This window comes from Trichomycterus rosablanca, chromosome 2 (assembly GCF_030014385.1).
Source record: "Trichomycterus rosablanca isolate fTriRos1 chromosome 2, fTriRos1.hap1, whole genome shotgun sequence".
Lineage (NCBI taxonomy): Eukaryota > Metazoa > Chordata > Actinopteri > Siluriformes > Trichomycteridae > Trichomycterus > Trichomycterus rosablanca.
In genome coordinates, this window is record NC_085989.1 from 6,950,717 (window position 1) to 6,970,000 (window position 19,284).

Sequence of the window (19,284 nt, forward strand, 5' to 3'; positions counted from 1 at the left end):
TTGTTTTCTATAACATTTACACAGATTTTTTTTAATGCGATTAATCGCGATTAACTATATGAAATTCTGAGATTAATCGCGATTAAAAATTTTAATCGTTTGACAGCCCTAATATATATATATATATATGTATATATATATATATATATATATATATATATTATATATATATATAAATATGTATAAAATAAAAAAAATAATAATAAATATTAATATTTAGAAAAAAAAAATGTTTTTAAGGACTTTTATACATTATAACATTGTATTTTGTAAATATAAACAAAATGAAGGTTAGATGCTACAATATCATCTTGCCAGCAGCAATTTTGCTATTTGTTTAAATCCTCCACCTCATAGTAAACATCCCCTCGTCATGTGACCTCTAAAGGTTCTTTTCATTTGGTGATCAGTTTCAAAGTGGACGCAGAAACCAATACAAGGACTTCATTTACTAGTGCAAATTGAGTTGGGAGCACCACTTGTACAACTGCCTGGAGCAAGTTCTCCCTAGATAACTAACCCACTCCATGTTGTTTTGCTTTCAAGTCCAAGATATATTCCACCTTATAAGTGGCGGAACTATTGTTCTCAGCTCTTTCTTTCCCACATCTTTTAGCTCTTGATGTCTTAAGCCCTATAACAATTTAAACAGGGAAGACTCAGTGAAACCCTGGGGTGCATTCAGAATACCAAACAATCGAGGCTACAACAGTCTGTCCCATGTGGATGAGTTTTAGCACTGGTTAGAGACGACGCTTTTGTCAGCGTTTTAACTCGACTTTACAGCCTCTGTCTGGTCCCTCAGACAAGCGCTTACACACCCGAACACACAGGCAAAAGGGGAATCACATGGGGAAAATAAACACAGGTTAAACACACAGTCATGAACACTTGCGGATAAAGCACTCACAAATTAGCACCTCATTTGTCCTTTAATGTTGTTTTTCTTCTTTAAAACCTACGCCAGAACCCCATCCTACCTGCTACAGCATAAAGAAAAGGTCTCTCACTGTTGAACAAATTGTTATGCACTCCATCTAAAGGTCACCTGAGTGTTTCTTAGATGAAATGAATCATCAGAAGTTATTATTTGACCCTGGCCATTATGCACTGAAACACTGAATATGCTTGCTTGGAAAATAAACTCATAATCCTGCTATTTCTTTGCCCTAATACTGGCCTGCTTAACCACATTACAATAAAACTTCACTACCCATGTTTGATGAGGACACCTACCTGGCTGATAGCACCGCTGAGGGTTTAAACCCTGTGGTGGTGGGCTAGTGCAGCGTTCTCATAAGTGATTCTGGCACAGCAAGGCATATTAAAGAGGCATGTTTGAGCACTGCCAAGATAAGATGGACATAATTGTGAGAGCGCTCTCAGCTATATGTACAAGCAAATATTATAACAGAGGAGCCTCGATTTAACGGACTAAAAGGAGGGAGCACTGGTACGTAAAATCCGACTGTCCAAAACAGCTAGGTTTTTTTTTTTTCCAGGGGGTGCAAAAACATACGAAAACACAGGACTAAGGTCCTCAAAAGTGCTAAACTTGCACATATGATAAACAGTACAATGAACATCATTAATAGATATGTAAATAGATATGTAAAAAAAACCCGTATCTCCACTTATCGGTTTTGACTTTTTTAGATGTGTTGATTGCGGGTATAAATCTCTGTCTGTCCATAGCAGCGAATATGAAAATGACCAATGAAAAGATGAAAAATCACACAAAAATTTCTTTAACAAGTATCTCCATTGGCTGCAAGACCAGTCCATCAAAACCGCGTATCTCCTTTTCCTTCCTCTCGGTACAGTTTGAGAAATGCTTAACATTTGATCTATACAGTTTTTTCAGGTTATTCAATTGCGTGGTTGTAAACACGATTTACATTTGTACACGTAAGTCCATTTTACATATGAAACTGACGGACTGACGACCTGATAAAGATATACTTTTATTTTTGTGCTGAATTGTATCTAAATGTCGCCAGCTGTGGTTTGTTCACACCATTACTGTCAGGGGAAGAAGTTGTTTATTTTTCCTGAAAAGTTGGGTTTTTGGAGATACGTGTTTTCCATCGGACATACTCCTTTTGTTTTTCTTTTTCTTTTTTCATTTGCTTACCACTTCCCTTGTCTTTCGAAGCCATTACTAAGAGCTAGAACACAGAGAAAAAGGCGAGAACAGAGAGAGCTTTCTGGCAAAACAAAGCCCATCACTCATGTGAACAGAGACGTGCGCCAGCTAGCAGACAATTACTGACCTACTGGTCTTCTCTACAAAACACCAAGGTTAGAAGAAACCTGAACAGAACCGGTTCAAGAACCATGGTTCTTTTGGTGGAAAAGCGCTAACTGTATATTGTCGCTTTGGATAGGTTGGATAGATTGGAAGGTATCTACTAAATGCCAAAAATATAAATCTCAAAAAGGAATAGGCCCAACTAAATTAGCACAAATTTCTCCTGGCATATCAGGTCAAATCAATTCTACAAGCCTATGGTCAGGTGTCCACATACTTTTATCCATAAAGTGTATTTAAAAATATACGATCCAGACACTAAAGTGCTTATTTTATATAGTAACTCTCCCATGGGTGCGTTTCCTATTCGCTTCATCACACAGAGCTTTATAAAGAGTGTATAGGCATCGTTGGCATTCATATCACCGCTGCGTCTTTTTTTCCTAGATGAAAGACGGATGCACTACCCCGTGTCTTTTCTTTTCCTATTTTTGTTTCGGTATCTCCCTGGTCCATTATCCTCCACTCATCCCCCTAAAGCAGGCAAGCAGACTGTCATGCTATCAGCTCTTGTGATCGGATCCGGTAGCCAGCGGGGCTGCAAAACCCATCAAAGCCCCTTTAAATTCCTTTCCATCTTTCCATCTAACCTTTCAATCTGCATTCTGCATTTTACCACTGTTGATCTCCAGTGCTGTCTTTTCTAACTCTGTTATCTCTGGGCTCATTTTCTCTTTTCTTTTGCAGTCCCAGGAGGCATTGCACCGGAGTCTTTAACCTTAACCCCACTTGATGATATGATCTTTCTTAAATGGGAGGAACCTGTGGAACCCAATGGTCTGATCACACAGTATGAGGTAATAGAAGAAAAATGCTTACATTACATATATACATATACACCGATCAGCTATAACATTAAAACCACCTCCTTGTTTCTACACTCACTGTCCATGTTATCAGCACCACTTACCATATAGAAAAAGTATTACCATACTTTTAAGCCTGCTTTTTCCCTGTTCTTCAATGGACAGGACCCCCACAGAGCAGGTATTATTTAGATGGTGGATAATTCTCAGCACTGCAGTGACAATGACATGGTGGTGGTGTGTTAGTGTGTGTTGTGCTGGTATGAGTGGATCAGACACACAGCAGCGCTGCTGGAGTTTTTAAATATCGTGTCCACACACTGTCCACTCTATTAGACACTCCTACCTAGTTGGTCCACCTTGTAGATGTAAAGTCAGAGACGGTCGCTCATCTATTGCTGCTGTTTGAGTTGGTCATCTTTTTGACCTTCATCAGTGGTCACAGGACGCTGCCCACGGGGTGCTGTTGGCTGGTTATTTTTGGTTGGTGGACTATTCTCAGTCCAGCAGTGACAGTGAGGTGTTTAAAAACTCCATCTGTGCTGCTGTGTCTGATCCACTCATACCAGCACAACACACACTAACACACCACCACCATGTCAGTGTCACTGCAGTGCTGAGAATGATCCACCACCTAAATAATACCTGCTCTGTGGTGGTCCTGACCATTGAAGAACAGGGTGAAAGCAAGCTAAAAAGGTGTGTAGAGAAACCGATGAGCTACAGTCAGTAATTGTAGAACTTCAAAGTTCTTCTATATGGTAAGTGAAGCTGATAAAATGGACAGTGTGTAGGATGTGTAGGACATGGGTCACTTTTTAGCTTTTTTAAAAAAAAGTCTCACCTAGTTTCCCTTTTGCTTTTAAAGTATACACCACATATAATGGTGCTTTTATTTGACCAAACAGAATGGTTAATTGGAGACACGGAATTGCCCTATGGGTGAATGGGTGTGTGTATGTGTGTGTGTGTGTGTGTGTGTGTATATGTGTCATGCCCTGCGATGGACTGGCACCCCTTTCCTTGCACCCATTGAAAAGCTGGGATAGCAGAGAATGAATGAATGAACGCTCCATGAGCTTGATGGACATCCTAATTCAGAGCCATGGAATTAATGGGCAGTAATGTGTAGTCGAAATCTTTTTTACAACCTTGTGCATCTGTGGGAATTTGTGCCGATGGGATTCGCTTTGTGGACAGGACAACATTCTTGGGTAGCAAAAGCTTTCATATATAATAATTTTGTTAGCAATGGGTGTGCCTGACTTTATATATTTAAGAGGGGTGTCCACATATATTTGGTCATATAGTAGACCTTTCAATTGAAGTTCAAACCAGCTAATAAATATAATGGTTATGTTTATCATTGTAAACTTTATCTTCCTCCATATGTTCATTTTCTTTTCAAAATAAGATGCATTCTTTCATCCTCCAAAGTCATCAGTCTAATTACAGAACAGAAAAAAAATAGAGGTCCTTTCTCCTCTGCTATGCTAATTAGACAGTAGCTGATTTCCTGAGCTGCAATTAGAGCAAGGGACACACATAATTATTTATTTTCCTAACAAACTGTCATGCAAAACCAGTGTCAATGTTTATGAACTGAATATTTTATCATCTAGCTGTGTACACGTTGTGTCTGTCCTTGGTGTGTTTTTAGCTTTTCTTGATGTAAAGACATGTAGTTTAGGACATGTAGTGCAAAGGTTAGGGGCATTATAAATTATGGTGGAGTTAGTGAGTTGAAACTAATAATAATAATAATAATAATAATAATAATAATAATAATAATAAAGTAAAATGTGTTTTCTGGTGTATAATAATAATAACAATAATAATAATAACAACAACAACAATAATAATAGTAAAATTTATTTTCTAGTGTATAATATAAATAATAATAATAACAATGATAATAATAGCAAAAATAATAATAAAATGTATTTTCTAGTGTGTAATATAAATATAAATATAATAATAATAATAATAATAAAATGTATTTTTTGTGTAAATAATAATAATAACAATGATAATAATAGTAATAATAATAATGATATACAATTATAACAAATAATAATTAAAAATAATAATAATAATAATTAATAATTACAATAATAATAATAAAATTAATAATAATAATAATAATTACAATAATAATAAAATGTATTTTCTAGTGGATACTATAAATAATAATATTAATAAATAATAAAAATAATAATAATAATGATAATGAATAATAGTAATAATAATAATAATAAAATGTATTTTTAGTGTATAATATAAATAATAAAAAATAACAATAATAATAATAAAAATAAAATAAAATGTATTTTCTAGTGTATAATATAAATAATAATAATAATAATAATAAAATAATAATAATAATAATAATAATAATACATTTAGAGTACAGTAGAAGCCTATAATGATTTATATCTGTAATTTATTTATTTATTTAATTATTTTTCTGTTAGCATTGGGTATGGCTGAAACACTATAACTCATGCATTAAAAGGTGTGCATATGGGCCATATAATGTAGCTCTGAAAATAAATAAATAAATAAACAAACAAACAAACAAACAAACAAACAAATAAATAAATAAATAAATAAATAAATAAATAAATAAATAAAGTTATATTAAACATTGATATGCAACCACATTTAATGCTTTAAATGTTCTTTTTTTTCATACTTCAGATCAGCTACCAAAGCATCGAGTCATTCGATCCCAGTGTGAACGTGCCTGGGCCCCGCCGCACTGTCTCCAAGCTGAAAAATGAAACATACCACATGTTTTCAGGCCTTCAACCTGGCACCACTTATCTAGTATCCGTGCGTGCCCGTACGGCCAGGGGCTTCGGTCAGACCACCTTAACTGAGATCACCACAAACATTTCAGGTAAGGGTGCATGCTGGGAAATCTGATTAACATGTGTGATAAAAAAAGAAAAACAACCTGTTACAACTGTATACTGCGGCATTAGTATAGCATTAACAAAATATACCAAATAGCACACATAGGCACAATTAAAAATAGACAACATAACTTCCACATTTTCACATATCTACAAATAACAAAGGAAATGAGACAAAAGTGTGTTAATTACACTGGGAAACTCAAAACACAAGAGTTTCCCTGTTATGATTTTCTGTTGAGAGCTTGGATTGTTAGTGGCAGGTGGATTGAGTAGCTGGCAAAGTGGCAACTCGGCTCTTATTCTTCATTCATTTCCTGTTCGCTTCTTGTTTATGTTTTCTGGTAATTACTGGGAGTTTAGTAATTACTTTCCTATGCAGCAATTGTCTGGCTTTTGTATACTTATGTACTGCTTCCAGCTGTGGCTTTTTATTTTCGCTAGTTATATCACTATTATATTACTTTTATTATTATTTTCCCACTTTAATTTTGAGACTTTTTAGCCGCAGTATTGGTCTGCCTTCACATAGACTTTAATAGGGTTCTACCTCTTGTAACATTGCAGATGCATGGTTCCATCACCACCCTGTTACACTGTGGCGTCTGATATCGACCAACAGTACAAATATTTGGTGGTGAAGCAAGAGTTTAAATTCTAGACAAATATGTGTACAGATCATTGTAGAATACTGCAATTATTTGTACATTATAGTTCTAAAGTGTTACAGTAACAGATTAAAGTCTCCACTTTATACATGCCTACACATGGACCATAAACATCATCTTGACTATTGGGAGCATATGTCTCCCAATAATAATCCCAGTATACACCTCTGTGTCAGTGGTACCAAGACAGATGTTGGCTTTCACACCATCTGATAACAGTCTTGACGCCCATTGTTTCTGGAAAACAAACTAAACCCTGGACTGATCTGACCCCAGTACCCCTCTACTTTCCTTTGGTCCATCTGAGATGAGCCCAGGCCCAGAGAACTCTGCTGCATTTCTGTATAGAATGGATATTTGGTTGGCTCTTTGCATAATAGTGTTTTAAGTTACATTTGTAGATGCAGCGGTGGACTGTGTTAAGTGACAATGAATTTGCTATGTATTCTTAAGGTAACGTCTGTTTTTTTTTTTTTTTTATGAATTGCCAATTTCTTCATAAAGTTTGGCATAAAATGGTGAGCTACAGCCCATATTTGCTTTCAAAGAAAATCTCTTCCTTTTATACCCAATCATGATACCCTCACCATGTACCAATTTACCTGCCTATTATCAAAATACCGCAACTTTATATTCTAACTTTAATTTTGCACTTGTCCTAACTTGTTTAAGTAAGTTGCAGGCATCAGATTCTCATTGGAATTATTTTCTTTGTACTGTTGTCAGCTGAATAAAGGTTTAAGAGATTTAACAAATGACAGATACTTGTTTATATTGCATTTTCTACTACCCAAGTCTCGGCTCTTCCGGAACAGGAGTTTGTAGATGAGAGGAACTGAAATGAGAAATTCACTGGTATGAACTACAAAAGATTTGAGCTTTTGAGAAATGTACACATTGTGTTTATGATTCCAAGAGAATTAATCATGAGCAACTACCTAGTTTCAAAGTTCCGGGCCTCTGTCTTACCACATGGAATTTATAAAAAGAAATGATTCTCTATGTGGATTTGATTGATCCCGGTGATGCCTGGAATTCACCTTTATTGCTTCTACAGCTAGTATATTTTTTTGGAAGGGAATGTAGAATCTGCACTGCTTTATTACCTTACAGTATACGCTATGCACGGTGCCAGGAAATAGAGTGCTCAGCATTGTGCCGGGATTTGTTGTGGAACACTCAAGGATTTATATATCTACATCAAAAAATGCATTTAATTATTGATATGGTAGAGAAAATCATGATTACATAGTGATCCTAGTGATAACTTATGAGAAGGGGACGTTAGCTTTTTATCGTACATCTGTTAGGTTGTCTTTATTATTCTCGTAATAAATCGTAACAATTAAGTACAGCTATCAATCATACAGCTACCAGTTATGTAACAGTTCATAAAACCACACCAGAATACATAGGGCCACTGGCAGAAGACACATTTGTACAGTAAGATGCTGATGCTGATGTTGAATAAGAGTTTGATGGGTTGAACTTAAAGCTATTTACATTTTTGGCATTTTGTAGACGCCTTTATCTGAAGCGACTTACAGTACTGTGACAGTATACTGTATATTGTCTAAGCAATTGAAGCTTAAGGGCCTTGTTTAGAAGCCCAACAGTGGCAACCTGAACCAGCAACCTTTTGTTTACTAGTCCAGTATTTCACCACTAGGCTACAACCGCCCTACACACACCCTGGCTATCTGTAGGCCACTGGAGCTCTTCCACAACAAACCCTTAAGTGGCTTACAGTACTCTGCCAGTATATATTGTCTAAGCATTTGAACCTTAAGGGCCTTTTTTTAGAGCCCAACAGTGTCAACCTGGCAGTGGTGAGCTTGAACCACTGACCTTTTGTGTACAACTGCCCTACAAATGCCCTGGCTATCTGTAGGTCACTGGAGTTCTTCCACAACAAACCCTTAACTCTTGTTTCTTATACTTGTTTGCATTTGGTATGGCTAAAACACTTAAACTAAATAGTTAGAAGGGGTGTCCACATACTTTGGGCCATATAGTGCATTTATTTGTATTATAATATGTACATATAGAATTGTAGAATGTCTCTATTTGTCAGACTCCAGCTTGTTTGGAAGCTGGGGTCAGAGCACAGGGTCAGATATTGACTGCGCCCATGGAGCAGAGAGGGTTAAGGACCTTGCTCAAGGGCCCAACATTGGCTGCATGGCAGAGCTGGGATTCAAACTCTCAACCTTTTATTTGATAGCCCAAAGCTCTACCCACTAGGATACCACTGTCCGTATTAAATTTCAGCTATCAGTTAAAGATGGTGAGGGCTAACATATGTTTCCTCTGAGACATGAACAGCAGCTTAGCCAATCGAGTGACAGCTTTAACTGTACGTCCTGTTGAGACGGGCTCTCAGACGTCCCGCATTATTTCCCATTCAGCGTTTTTGCCAGACATTTTTGACTTCTCATGTAAATGTCCCAGACTTGATTTAATCCCTAATATGTGTGTTGCTTAATCCTTCTGCCTAATTCTGCCCAGATTTTAAAACAGCCTTGACTTAAAACCTAAAAAACTTAAAACTCTGTGTCACTTCAAAGATACAGATACTTTACATACACTGTGTAAGAGTTGTACACTTCTAGAGGACATGACAGTTTGGAGAATTAAATTCTAATAATAATAATTTCATACACTGATCAGGCATAACATTAAAACCACCTCCTTGTTTCTACACTCACTGTCCATGTTATCAGCTCCACTTACTATATAGAAGCACTTTGTAGTTCTACAAGTACTGACTGTAGTCCATCTGTTTCTCTGCATGCTTTGTTAGCCCCCTTTTATGCTGTTCTTCAATGGTCAGGACCCCCCCAGGACCACTACAGAGCAGGTATTATTTAGATGGTGGATCATTCTCAGCACTGCAGTGACACTGACATGGTGGTGGTGTGTTAGTGTGTGTTGTGCTGTATGAGTGGATAAGACACAGCAATGTTGATGGAGTTTTTAAACACCTCACTGTCACTGCTGGACTGAGAATAGTCCACCAACCAAAAATATCCTGCCAACAGCGCCCCGTGGGCAGCGTCCTGTGACCACTGATAAAGGTCTAGAAGATGACCAACTCAAACAGCAGCAATAGATGGGCGATCGTCTCTGACTTTACATCTACAAGGTGGACCAACTAGGTAGGAGTGTCTAATAGAGTAGACAATGAGTGGACACGGTATTTAAAAACTCCAGCAGCGCTGCTGTGTGTGATCCACTCATACCAGCACAACACATACTAACACACCACCACCATGTCAGTGTCACTGCAGTGCTGAGAATAATAATAATAATAATAAAACCTGCTCTGTGGTGGTCCTGACCATTGAAGAACAGGGTGAAAGCAGGCTAAAACAGTATGTAGAGAAACCTATGGACTACAGTCAGTAATTGTAGAACCACAAAGTGCTCCTATATGGTAAGTGGCGCTGATAAAATGGACAGTGAGCATAGAAGCAAGAAGGTGGTTTAATGTTATGGCTGATCAGTGTATGTAACGATAAATTTTCTCTCCTCTCTATTCTGTAGCTCCTGCGTTTGACTATGATGACATCCCTTCTCCTCTGAGTGAGTCTGAGAGCACCATTACAGTATTACTGCGTCCTGCTCTCAGCAGAGGAGCTCCAGTCAGGTGAGAACCAATCATCACACATCAAAGCCACAAGTTCATGTAATCAAAACCTCTGTGACAGCTATAAAAGAGTCAAACTTCACACTCCACTATTTAGGGACATGCATGTCTTTGCAGCCTTATAATAATAATAATGGTGCTTGGGTAAAGCAGTGGTCTATTACTCTAGCCCATCATTGCTAAGATCTGGGTTTGAATATCAGCAGTGTTATTGGGCGTATACACAGACGTGATTAGCTTTGTCTGAAGTGGAAGGGGAAGATTGTGGGGGCAATTTTCCAGTACAACCAGACCCTGACACTGACCCACAACCATGATCATAATAAAGTGGTTGATGAAATTGAAATGAATGGGAAATGATAATACATATATTTATATTATGTGGCATATCACTCTGTGTATACAGCTATCTGTTACTACTACTGCCACCACTACTAGTGCTGCTACTAGCTTTTTTACTACTGTTAATACTATTACTACTAATATTATTACAACTGCTGCTTCTACTACCTCTTATACTACCGCTAACACCACTACTAGTGCTAGCATTACTACTAATTCTACTACTACTGCTACTGCTAATAACATTACTACCCCATTTCTACTACTACTACTACTACATCTTATACTACTTACTGCTACTACTTCTAGCACTACTACTACTACTACCACCGCTAATAACCCCTATTTCTACTATTACTACTTATTGTACTATTGCTACCACTACAACTGCTAGGATTACTACTAATAGATAGATAGATACTTTATTGATCCCGAAGGAAATTAAAGCAATAATGCTAATACTGCTACCGCTACTGCTAATAACATTACTACCCCTTTTTCTACTACTACTCTCTCTTATGCTTACAGGTTTTAGATGTAGCACTGATATAAATATTGCACACTTTGGCCTTAGTTCAATACTTGTTTTGTAACAAGTCCCGGGTTAAAAATTGAAACGATGCCTCCTCACACTCCCTGCAGTATGTACCATGTGGTGGTGGTGGAGGAGGATGGCTCCAGGCAGGTAAAGAGAAGAGAGCTGGGTCATCACGATTGCTTTCCAGCTGCCTCGGCTCATGGCGAGGTGCAGGGCAGAAGCAGAGGCGTTCCACCTCACTACTACACGGCCAAGCTCTCCCCCAGCAGCCTTCCTGAGGAATTCACCGTAGGGGACAATCACACCTACAACGGGTACTGGAACAGTCCTTTAGACCCCAGCAAAACGTATCTTATCTACCTGCAGGCATCGAGCAATTTCAGAGGGGTAAGTGTACACAGAGTTTAAAGTTCATAACTATTTTCTCTTTTTTCTAAAGGAGTTTTGATCAGGATCATGGCAATGGAGCAGTATTATATTTAAATCTTTTGGGATTTTTTGGTATTCAAATTCTTGAGTTTGAATCTCAGCTCTGCAACAGCGTATAGACGCTACAGCCCGGAGCCTCTACAGGGATGATTGGTTCGTTTGTCTAAAAAAATAAATAAAAATAAATAAATAAATAAAATAATAATAATAAAGAAATAAATAAAAATAATAAATAAATAATGCTGCTCAGGTGGCGCAGCGGTAAAAACACGCGCTGCAACTGGAGCTGGATCTCGAGTACGTTGTATCGAATCCAGCTCTGCCTTACCGGCCGAGGCTGGGTGGCTGTATGAACAACGATTGGCCTGTTGTTCAGATGGGCGGGAATAAAGGTCGGAAGTGGGTCTCTCTCTGTCAGAATGGTGCGGTTACGACCTCTGCTGGCTGATTAGAGGCGCCTACATGGAGATGAGGAAGGAGTGCTCTTAGGGTGTGTCTCTCCGCACGCAACACTAGGTGGTGCAACACTCGTCAATGTGTGGGTGGCAAAATGCATACGGCTTGCTGCTCACGTGTCGGAGGGGGCATGGGTTAGCTTCAATCTCCTCGGTCAGGGCAGAGATCGGCATAGACAGAGAGGAGGCTATTTGGATGCGCTAAAGGGGGAGAAAAAGGGGAGAAAATGCAAAAAAAAAAAAAAAAATAAATACAAATTAAAATGCTCATTTTTTACATATTTAAAAAATATATATATATATACAGTACAGGCCAAAAGTTTGGACACACCTTCTCATTCCTGTGGTTTTTCTTAATTTTTTTAAATTTTCTACATTGTAGATTAATACTAAAGACATCCAAACTATGAAGGAACACATATGGAATTATGTAGTAAACAAAAAAGTGTTAAACAAACCAGAATATGTTTTATATTTTAGATTCTTCAAAGTAGCCATCTTTTGATTTAATGACAGATTTGCACACTCTTTGAAATTTTCTCAACCAGCTTTATTAGGTTTTCAATGAATGTTTGTGCCTTGTCTAGAGTGAATTTTTGGAATTTGTTGCTTTTTTAATGTGTTTGAGACCATCAGTTGGGTTGTGCAGAGGTAGAGTTGGTAAAATATAAAACATATTCTGGTTTGTTTAACACTTTTTGGTTCACTACATAATTCTTCATAGTTTGGATGTCTTCAGTATTAATCTACAATGTAGAAAATAAAAATAATCAAGAAAAAACATTGAAGAGAAGGTGTGTCCAAACTTTTGGCCTGTACTGTATATATATATATATATACAATACAGTCATTATTTTCCATAATGTAATGATAAAAATTAAACTTTCATATATTTTAGATTCATTGCACACCAACTGAAATATTTCAGGTCTTTTATTGTTTTAATACTGATGATTTTGGCATACAGCTCATGAAAACCCAAAATTCCTATCTCAAAAAATTAGCATATCATGAAAAGGTTCTCTAAACGAGCTATTAACCTAATCATCTGAATCAACGAATTAACTCTAAACACCTGCAAAAGATTCCTGAGGCTTTTAAAAACTCCCAGCCTGGTTCATTACTCAAAACTGCAATCATGGGTAAGACTGCCGACCTGACTGCTGTCCAGAAGGCCATCATTGACACCCTCAAGCAAGAGGGTAAGACACAGAAAGAAATTTCTGAACGAATAGGCTGTTCCCAGAGTGCTGTATCAAGGCACCTCAGTGGGAAGTCTGTGGGAAGGAAAAAGTGTGGCAGAAAACGCTGCACAACGAGAAGAGGTGACCGGACCCTGAGGAAGATTGTGGAGAAGGGCCGATTCCAGACCTTGGGGGACCTGAGCAGTGGACTGAGTCTGGAGTAGAAACATCCAGAGCCACCGTGCACAGGCGTGTGCAGGAAATGGGCTACAGGTGCCGCATTCCCCAGGTCAAGCCACTTTTGAACCAGAAACAGCGGCAGAAGCGCCTGACCTGGGCTACAGAGAAGCAGCACTGGACTGTTGCTCAGTGGTCCAAAGTACTGTTTTCGGAAATCAAGGTGCCAGAGTCTGGAGGAAGACTGGGGAGAAGGAAATGCCAAAATGCCTGAAGTCCAGTGTCAAGTACCCACAGTCAGTGATGGTCTGGGGTGCCATGTCAGCTGCTGGTGTTTTATAAAGGGCAGGGTCAATGCAGCTAGCTATCAGGAGATTTTGGAGCACTTCATGCTTCCATCTGCTGAAAAGCTTTATGGAGATGAAGATTTCATTTTTCAGCACGACCTGGCACCTGCTCACAGTGCCAAAACCACTGGTGAATGGTTTACTGACCATGGTATTACTGTGCTCAATTGGCCTGCCAACTCTCCTGACCTGAACCCCATAGAGAATCTGTGGGATATTGTGAAGAGAAAGTTGAGAGACACAAGACCCAACACTCTGGATGAGCTTAAGGCCGCTATCGAAGCATCCTGGGCCTCCATAACACCTCAGCAGTGCCACAGGCTGATTGCCTCCATGCCACGCCGCATTGAAGCAGTCATTTCTGCAAAAGGATTCCCGACCAAGTATTGAGTGCATAACTGAACATAATTATTTGAAGGTTGACTTTTTTTGTATTAAAAACACTTTTCTTTTATTGGTCGGATGAAATATGCTAATTTTTTGAGATAGGAATTTTGGGTTTTCATGAGCTGTATGCCAAAATCATCAGTATTAAAACAATAAAAGACCTGAAATATTTCAGTTGGTGTGCAATGAATCTAAAATATATGAAAGTTTAATTTTTATCATTACATTATGGAAAATAATGAACTTTATCACAATATGCTAATTTTTTGAGAAGGACCTGTATATTGTATTTTTTTTTTCTATAAAATGTATTCTTTAAACACAGCTACAGTGTATCACAAAAGTGAGTACACCCCTCACATTTCTGCAAATATTTTATTATATCTTTTCATGGGACAACACTATAGAAATAAAACTTGGATATAACTTAGAGTAGTCAGTGTACAACTTGTATAGCAGTGTAGATTTACTGTCTTCTGAAAATAACTCAACACACAGCCATTAATGTCTAAATGGCTGGCAACATAAGTGAGTACACCCCACAGTGAACATGTCCAAATTGTGCCCAAAGTGTCAATATTTTGTGTGACCACCATTATTATCCAGCACTGCCTTAACCCTCCTGGGCATGGAATTCACCAGAGCTGCACAGGTTGCTACTGGAATCCTCTTCCACTCCTCCATGATGACATCACGGAGCTGGTGGATGTTAGACACCTTGAACTCCTCCACCTTCCACTTGAGGATGCGCCACAGGTGCTCAATTGGGTTTAGTCCATCACCTTTACCTTCAGCTTCCTCAGCAAGGCAGTTGTCATCTTGGAGGTTGTGTTTGGGGTCGTTATCCTGTTGGAAAACTGCCATGAGGCCCAGTTTTCGAAGGGAGGGGATCATGCTCTGTTTCAGAATGTCACAGTACATGTTGGAATTCATGTTTCCCTCAATGAACTGCAGCTCCCCAGTGCCGGCAACACTCATGCAGCCCAAGACCATGATGCTACCACCACCATGCTTGACTGTAGGCAAGATACAGTTGTCTTGGTACTTCTCACCAGGGCGCCGCCACACATGCTGGACACCATCTGAGCCAAACAAGTTTATCTTGGTCTCGTCAGACCACAGGGCATTCCAGTAATCCATGTTCTTGGACTGCTTGTCTTCAGCAAACTGTTTGCGGGCTTTCTTGTGCGTCAGCTTCCTTCTGGGATGACGACCATGCAGACCGAGTTGATGCAGTGTGCGGCGTATGGTCTGAGCACTGACAGGCTGACCTCCCACGTCTTCAACCTCTGCAGCAATGCTGGCAGCACTCATGTGTCTATTTTTTAAAGCCAACCTCTGGATATGACGCCGAACACGTGGACTCAACTTCTTTGGTCGACCCTGGCGAAGCCTGTTCCGAGTGGAACCTGTCCTGGAAAACCGCTGTATGACCTTGGCCACCATGCTGTAGCTCAGTTTCAGGGTGTTAGCAATCTTCTTATAGCCTAGGCCATCTTTGTGGAGAGCAACAATTCTATTTCTCACATCCTCAGAGAGTTCTTTGCCATGAGGTGCCATGTTGAATATCCAGTGGCCAGTATGAGAGAATTGTACCCAAAACACCAAATTTAACAGCCCTGCTCCCCATTTACACCTGGGACCTTGACACATGACACCAGGGAGGGACAACGACACATTTGGGCACAATTTGGACATGTTCACTGTGGGGTGTACTCACTTATGTTGCAGCTATTTAGACATTAATGGCTGTGTGTTGAGTTATTTTCAGAAGACAGTAAATCTACACTGCTATACAAGCTGTACACTGACTACTCTAAGTTATATCCAAGTTTCATGTCTATAGTGTTGTCCCATGAAAAGATATAATGAAATATTTGCAGAAATGTGAGGGGTGTACTCACTTTTGTGATACACTGTATGTGTTGATTTAAGTTAGACATCACCTCTGGAAACGTATTGAATATGCAAATTCTTGTCTTATTAAAAACCTTATTCTAATTTGTTCTAAGCTACCTGTATAGGTGAGGTTACCTGGATTTTGATTTTCGAGTCTAGTATTCATACTATGTGGTAGATTTTAATGGACCAGAGGTTTATGTGGAACCATGGGACCGCAGTGTGTCTTTTTTTATTACCAAACATGTGCAGGTAAGCAGAACTGACTTTAAATGACTTGGTTCACTAAAGCAAAATATTTAGTGAATTTTACAGCTTTTCTAACAGAATGTATGAGGCTCCATTTCCTCCCTCAGGTTTATCTCTGCTCTTTTATATAGTCACCTGAATGCTTTACTCCCTGCAGAGCTATTCCATTCACTTTGTGCTAAAAGCAGCACACTGCAAAAAATAAGCTGCTCAGTGCAGTGTAGGCAGGTTTAAAGATTACTGTTAAACGTCTGCATACCTTCTTAAAATATCATTGTGGACAGATTAGCCTGAGATAGCCTTAATAACCTGCTCTTTATCTCTGGGTTCTGTCCACAGGAAACACGGATCAACTGCATCCGGATAGCACGGAAAGGTAATTCAGCCCTTAATCTTCTGTATTTACCTGCCTAAAGCCAGGCTTCTGAGGGGGACTGCAACCCTCAATCTAACACCTTGGCTGGTATTTTCAAATGCTGGGTCATGAAACTAATACACTTTCTGTTGAGCACATGTACTTATTATATCTTATGTGGTCAAAAGTATGTGGACACTGCTTCTAAATATTGGGTTTGGCTGGTATCAGAGATGTTTACAAGTCACAAAATACGTCATGAGTATTTAGGCTAGAGTCCGAGTCAAGTCACGAGTCTTTAGGCTAGAGTCCGAGTTAAGTCATGAGTATTTAGACTAGAGTCCGAGTTAAGTCATGAGTCTTTAGGCTAGAGTCCGAGTCAAGTCACAAGTCTTTAGACTAGAGTCCGAGTTAAGTCATAAGTATTTAGACTAGAGTCCGAGTCAGGTCACGAGTCTTTAGACTAGAGTCCGAGTTAAGTCATGAGTATTTAGACTAGAGTCCGAGTCAGGTCACGAGTCTTTAGACTAGAGTCCGAGTTAAGTCATGAGTATTTAGACTAGTGTCCGAGTCAAGTCACAAGTCTTTAGGCTAGAGTCCGAGTCAAGTCACAAGTCTTTAGACTAGAGTCCGAGTTAAGTCATAAGTATTTAGACTAGAGTCCGAGTCAAGTCACAAGTCTTTAGACTAGAGTCCGAGTTAAGTCATGAGTATTTAGACTAGAGTCCGAGTTAAGTCATGAGTATTTAGGCTAGAGTCCGAGTTAAGTCATGAGTATTTAGGCTAGAGTCCGAGTTAAGTCATAAGTATTTAGACTAGAGTCCGAGTCAGGTCACGAGTCTTTAGACTAGAGTCCGAGTTAAGTCATGAGTATTTAGACTAGTGTCCGAGTCAAGTCACAAGTCTTTAGACTAGAGTCCGAGTTAAGTCATAAGTATTTAGACTAGAGTCCGAGTCAGGTCACGAGTCTTTAGACTAGAGTCCGAGTTAAGTCATGAGTATTTAGACTAGAGTCCGAGTTAAGTCATGAGTATTTAGGCTAGAGTCCGAAAAAACATACAAACACAAAACATATATTGAAAATGTAATGTAGAAATAAACAAATAATATGTACGTAAGTTTAGATAAAAAAAAGAGTCGAGTCTGAAGTCGCTGTGTGTCCCCATCTCTGGCTGGTATTACTCAACTTTGGGATAAAATGGAACATTGTAAACCAGGTATTCATGTCCAGCATCAGTACCTTGTGTCTAAATCCTCAGACACAATCCAAAATGTTATGGAAATTTAATTTAATTTAATTAAACTTTGTGCATTGGCCTTCTAATTCTATATATACATTACTTTTGTTTATCTATTTAAATAGTGCCAGTTGGACTGCACCCACTAAAAGAACACAGTGGTCTCTTGGTGTAGGTTGGAAAGAAAATCCAAGCTTTTACTTTATGCTTACAAAAAATGTTCATATAGGTCAGATGCAGTTGTACGGCAGTTGTACCCTAGCGGTTAAGATACTAGACTGTAATCAAAAGGTCACTGGTTCAAGTCTCACCACTACCAGGTTGCCACTGAGCAAGGGCCTTAATCCTCAATTGCTTAGACAATATACTGTCACAGTAGTGTAAGTCGCTTTGTATAAAAGCATCTTCTAAATGGCAAAGACGTAAAATGTAAACGTAGGGGCCCTCAGGCGGTAAAACATGGTAGCACACCAGAGCTGACATTTTGAACTGTTGTTCATACAGGGTGGGAGCCGGACAACAGGACTTCTGCTGGCTGATTGATGGCGAATGCACAGAGACAAGGGAAAATGCGTTGATCAGGGTGTGTCTCTCCATACACAAAGCTGATCCCTTGTGCAGGTGAAAAGATGCAGTCGGCTACTGCACACGTGTCGGAGGGGGCATGTGTCGGTCTCGGCACTCCTTAAACAGGGTGAAGATCAGCATCTGTAGACAGGAAGCGTAATCCAATCTGGTAATTGGATACGCTAAAAGTCGAAAGAAAAATGGGAGAAGTTGCGTGAACAAAATAATAATAATAAAAAAAATGTAAATGTAGATGTAGATGCAATCCAAGAGTCATCAAAAGCAAGTTTGCCGCTATTTAGAAGCTGTTGAATCATGGGTGACAGTCCACATTTTGCATTTTATGTATTATTATTATGTTCTCGATGGGTAGCACTGTCACCCCACAGCAAGTAGGTTCGATTCCCAAGTAGAATGGGTCAGGTCCAGTTTGCATGGGTTTTCTTGCGGGTGCTCCGATTTCCTTCCACAGTCATGCAGTTAGGTATGAGTGAGTGTGTTTGCCTTGTGATGGACTGGCGACCTGTCCAGGGTGTGTCCTACCTGTCACCCAGTAAATTTGGACCCGCTGCGACCCTGAATAGGACATAGAGGTGTTAAAAACAGACAATGAATTGAATGTACATGAACAGTCATCACATCACCAAATGTAATGACATGGGCTGCGTCCGGAATCGCATACTTCCATACTCAATAGTACGTGAAATGAGGACGCGAGAGCGGTTAGTATGTCCGAATACATAGTATACACAAAGAGGTACGCGA

At 39.0% G+C, this 19,284-nt stretch overlaps 1 protein-coding gene across 1 annotated transcript in view; it reads left to right on the forward strand.

The window, feature by feature from the left end:
- Positions 1-19,284, forward strand: part of ptprua (protein tyrosine phosphatase receptor type Ua) — a 245,213-nt gene that overhangs the window by 164,928 nt on the left and 61,001 nt on the right. The window contains exons 9-13 of the mRNA XM_063010511.1: positions 2,999-3,108; positions 5,818-6,019; positions 10,250-10,352; positions 11,337-11,619; positions 16,699-16,735. Coding sequence (XP_062866581.1) covers positions 2,999-3,108; positions 5,818-6,019; positions 10,250-10,352; positions 11,337-11,619; positions 16,699-16,735 — 735 coding nt within the window. The remainder of the gene's footprint in view (positions 1-2,998; positions 3,109-5,817; positions 6,020-10,249; positions 10,353-11,336; positions 11,620-16,698; positions 16,736-19,284) is intronic.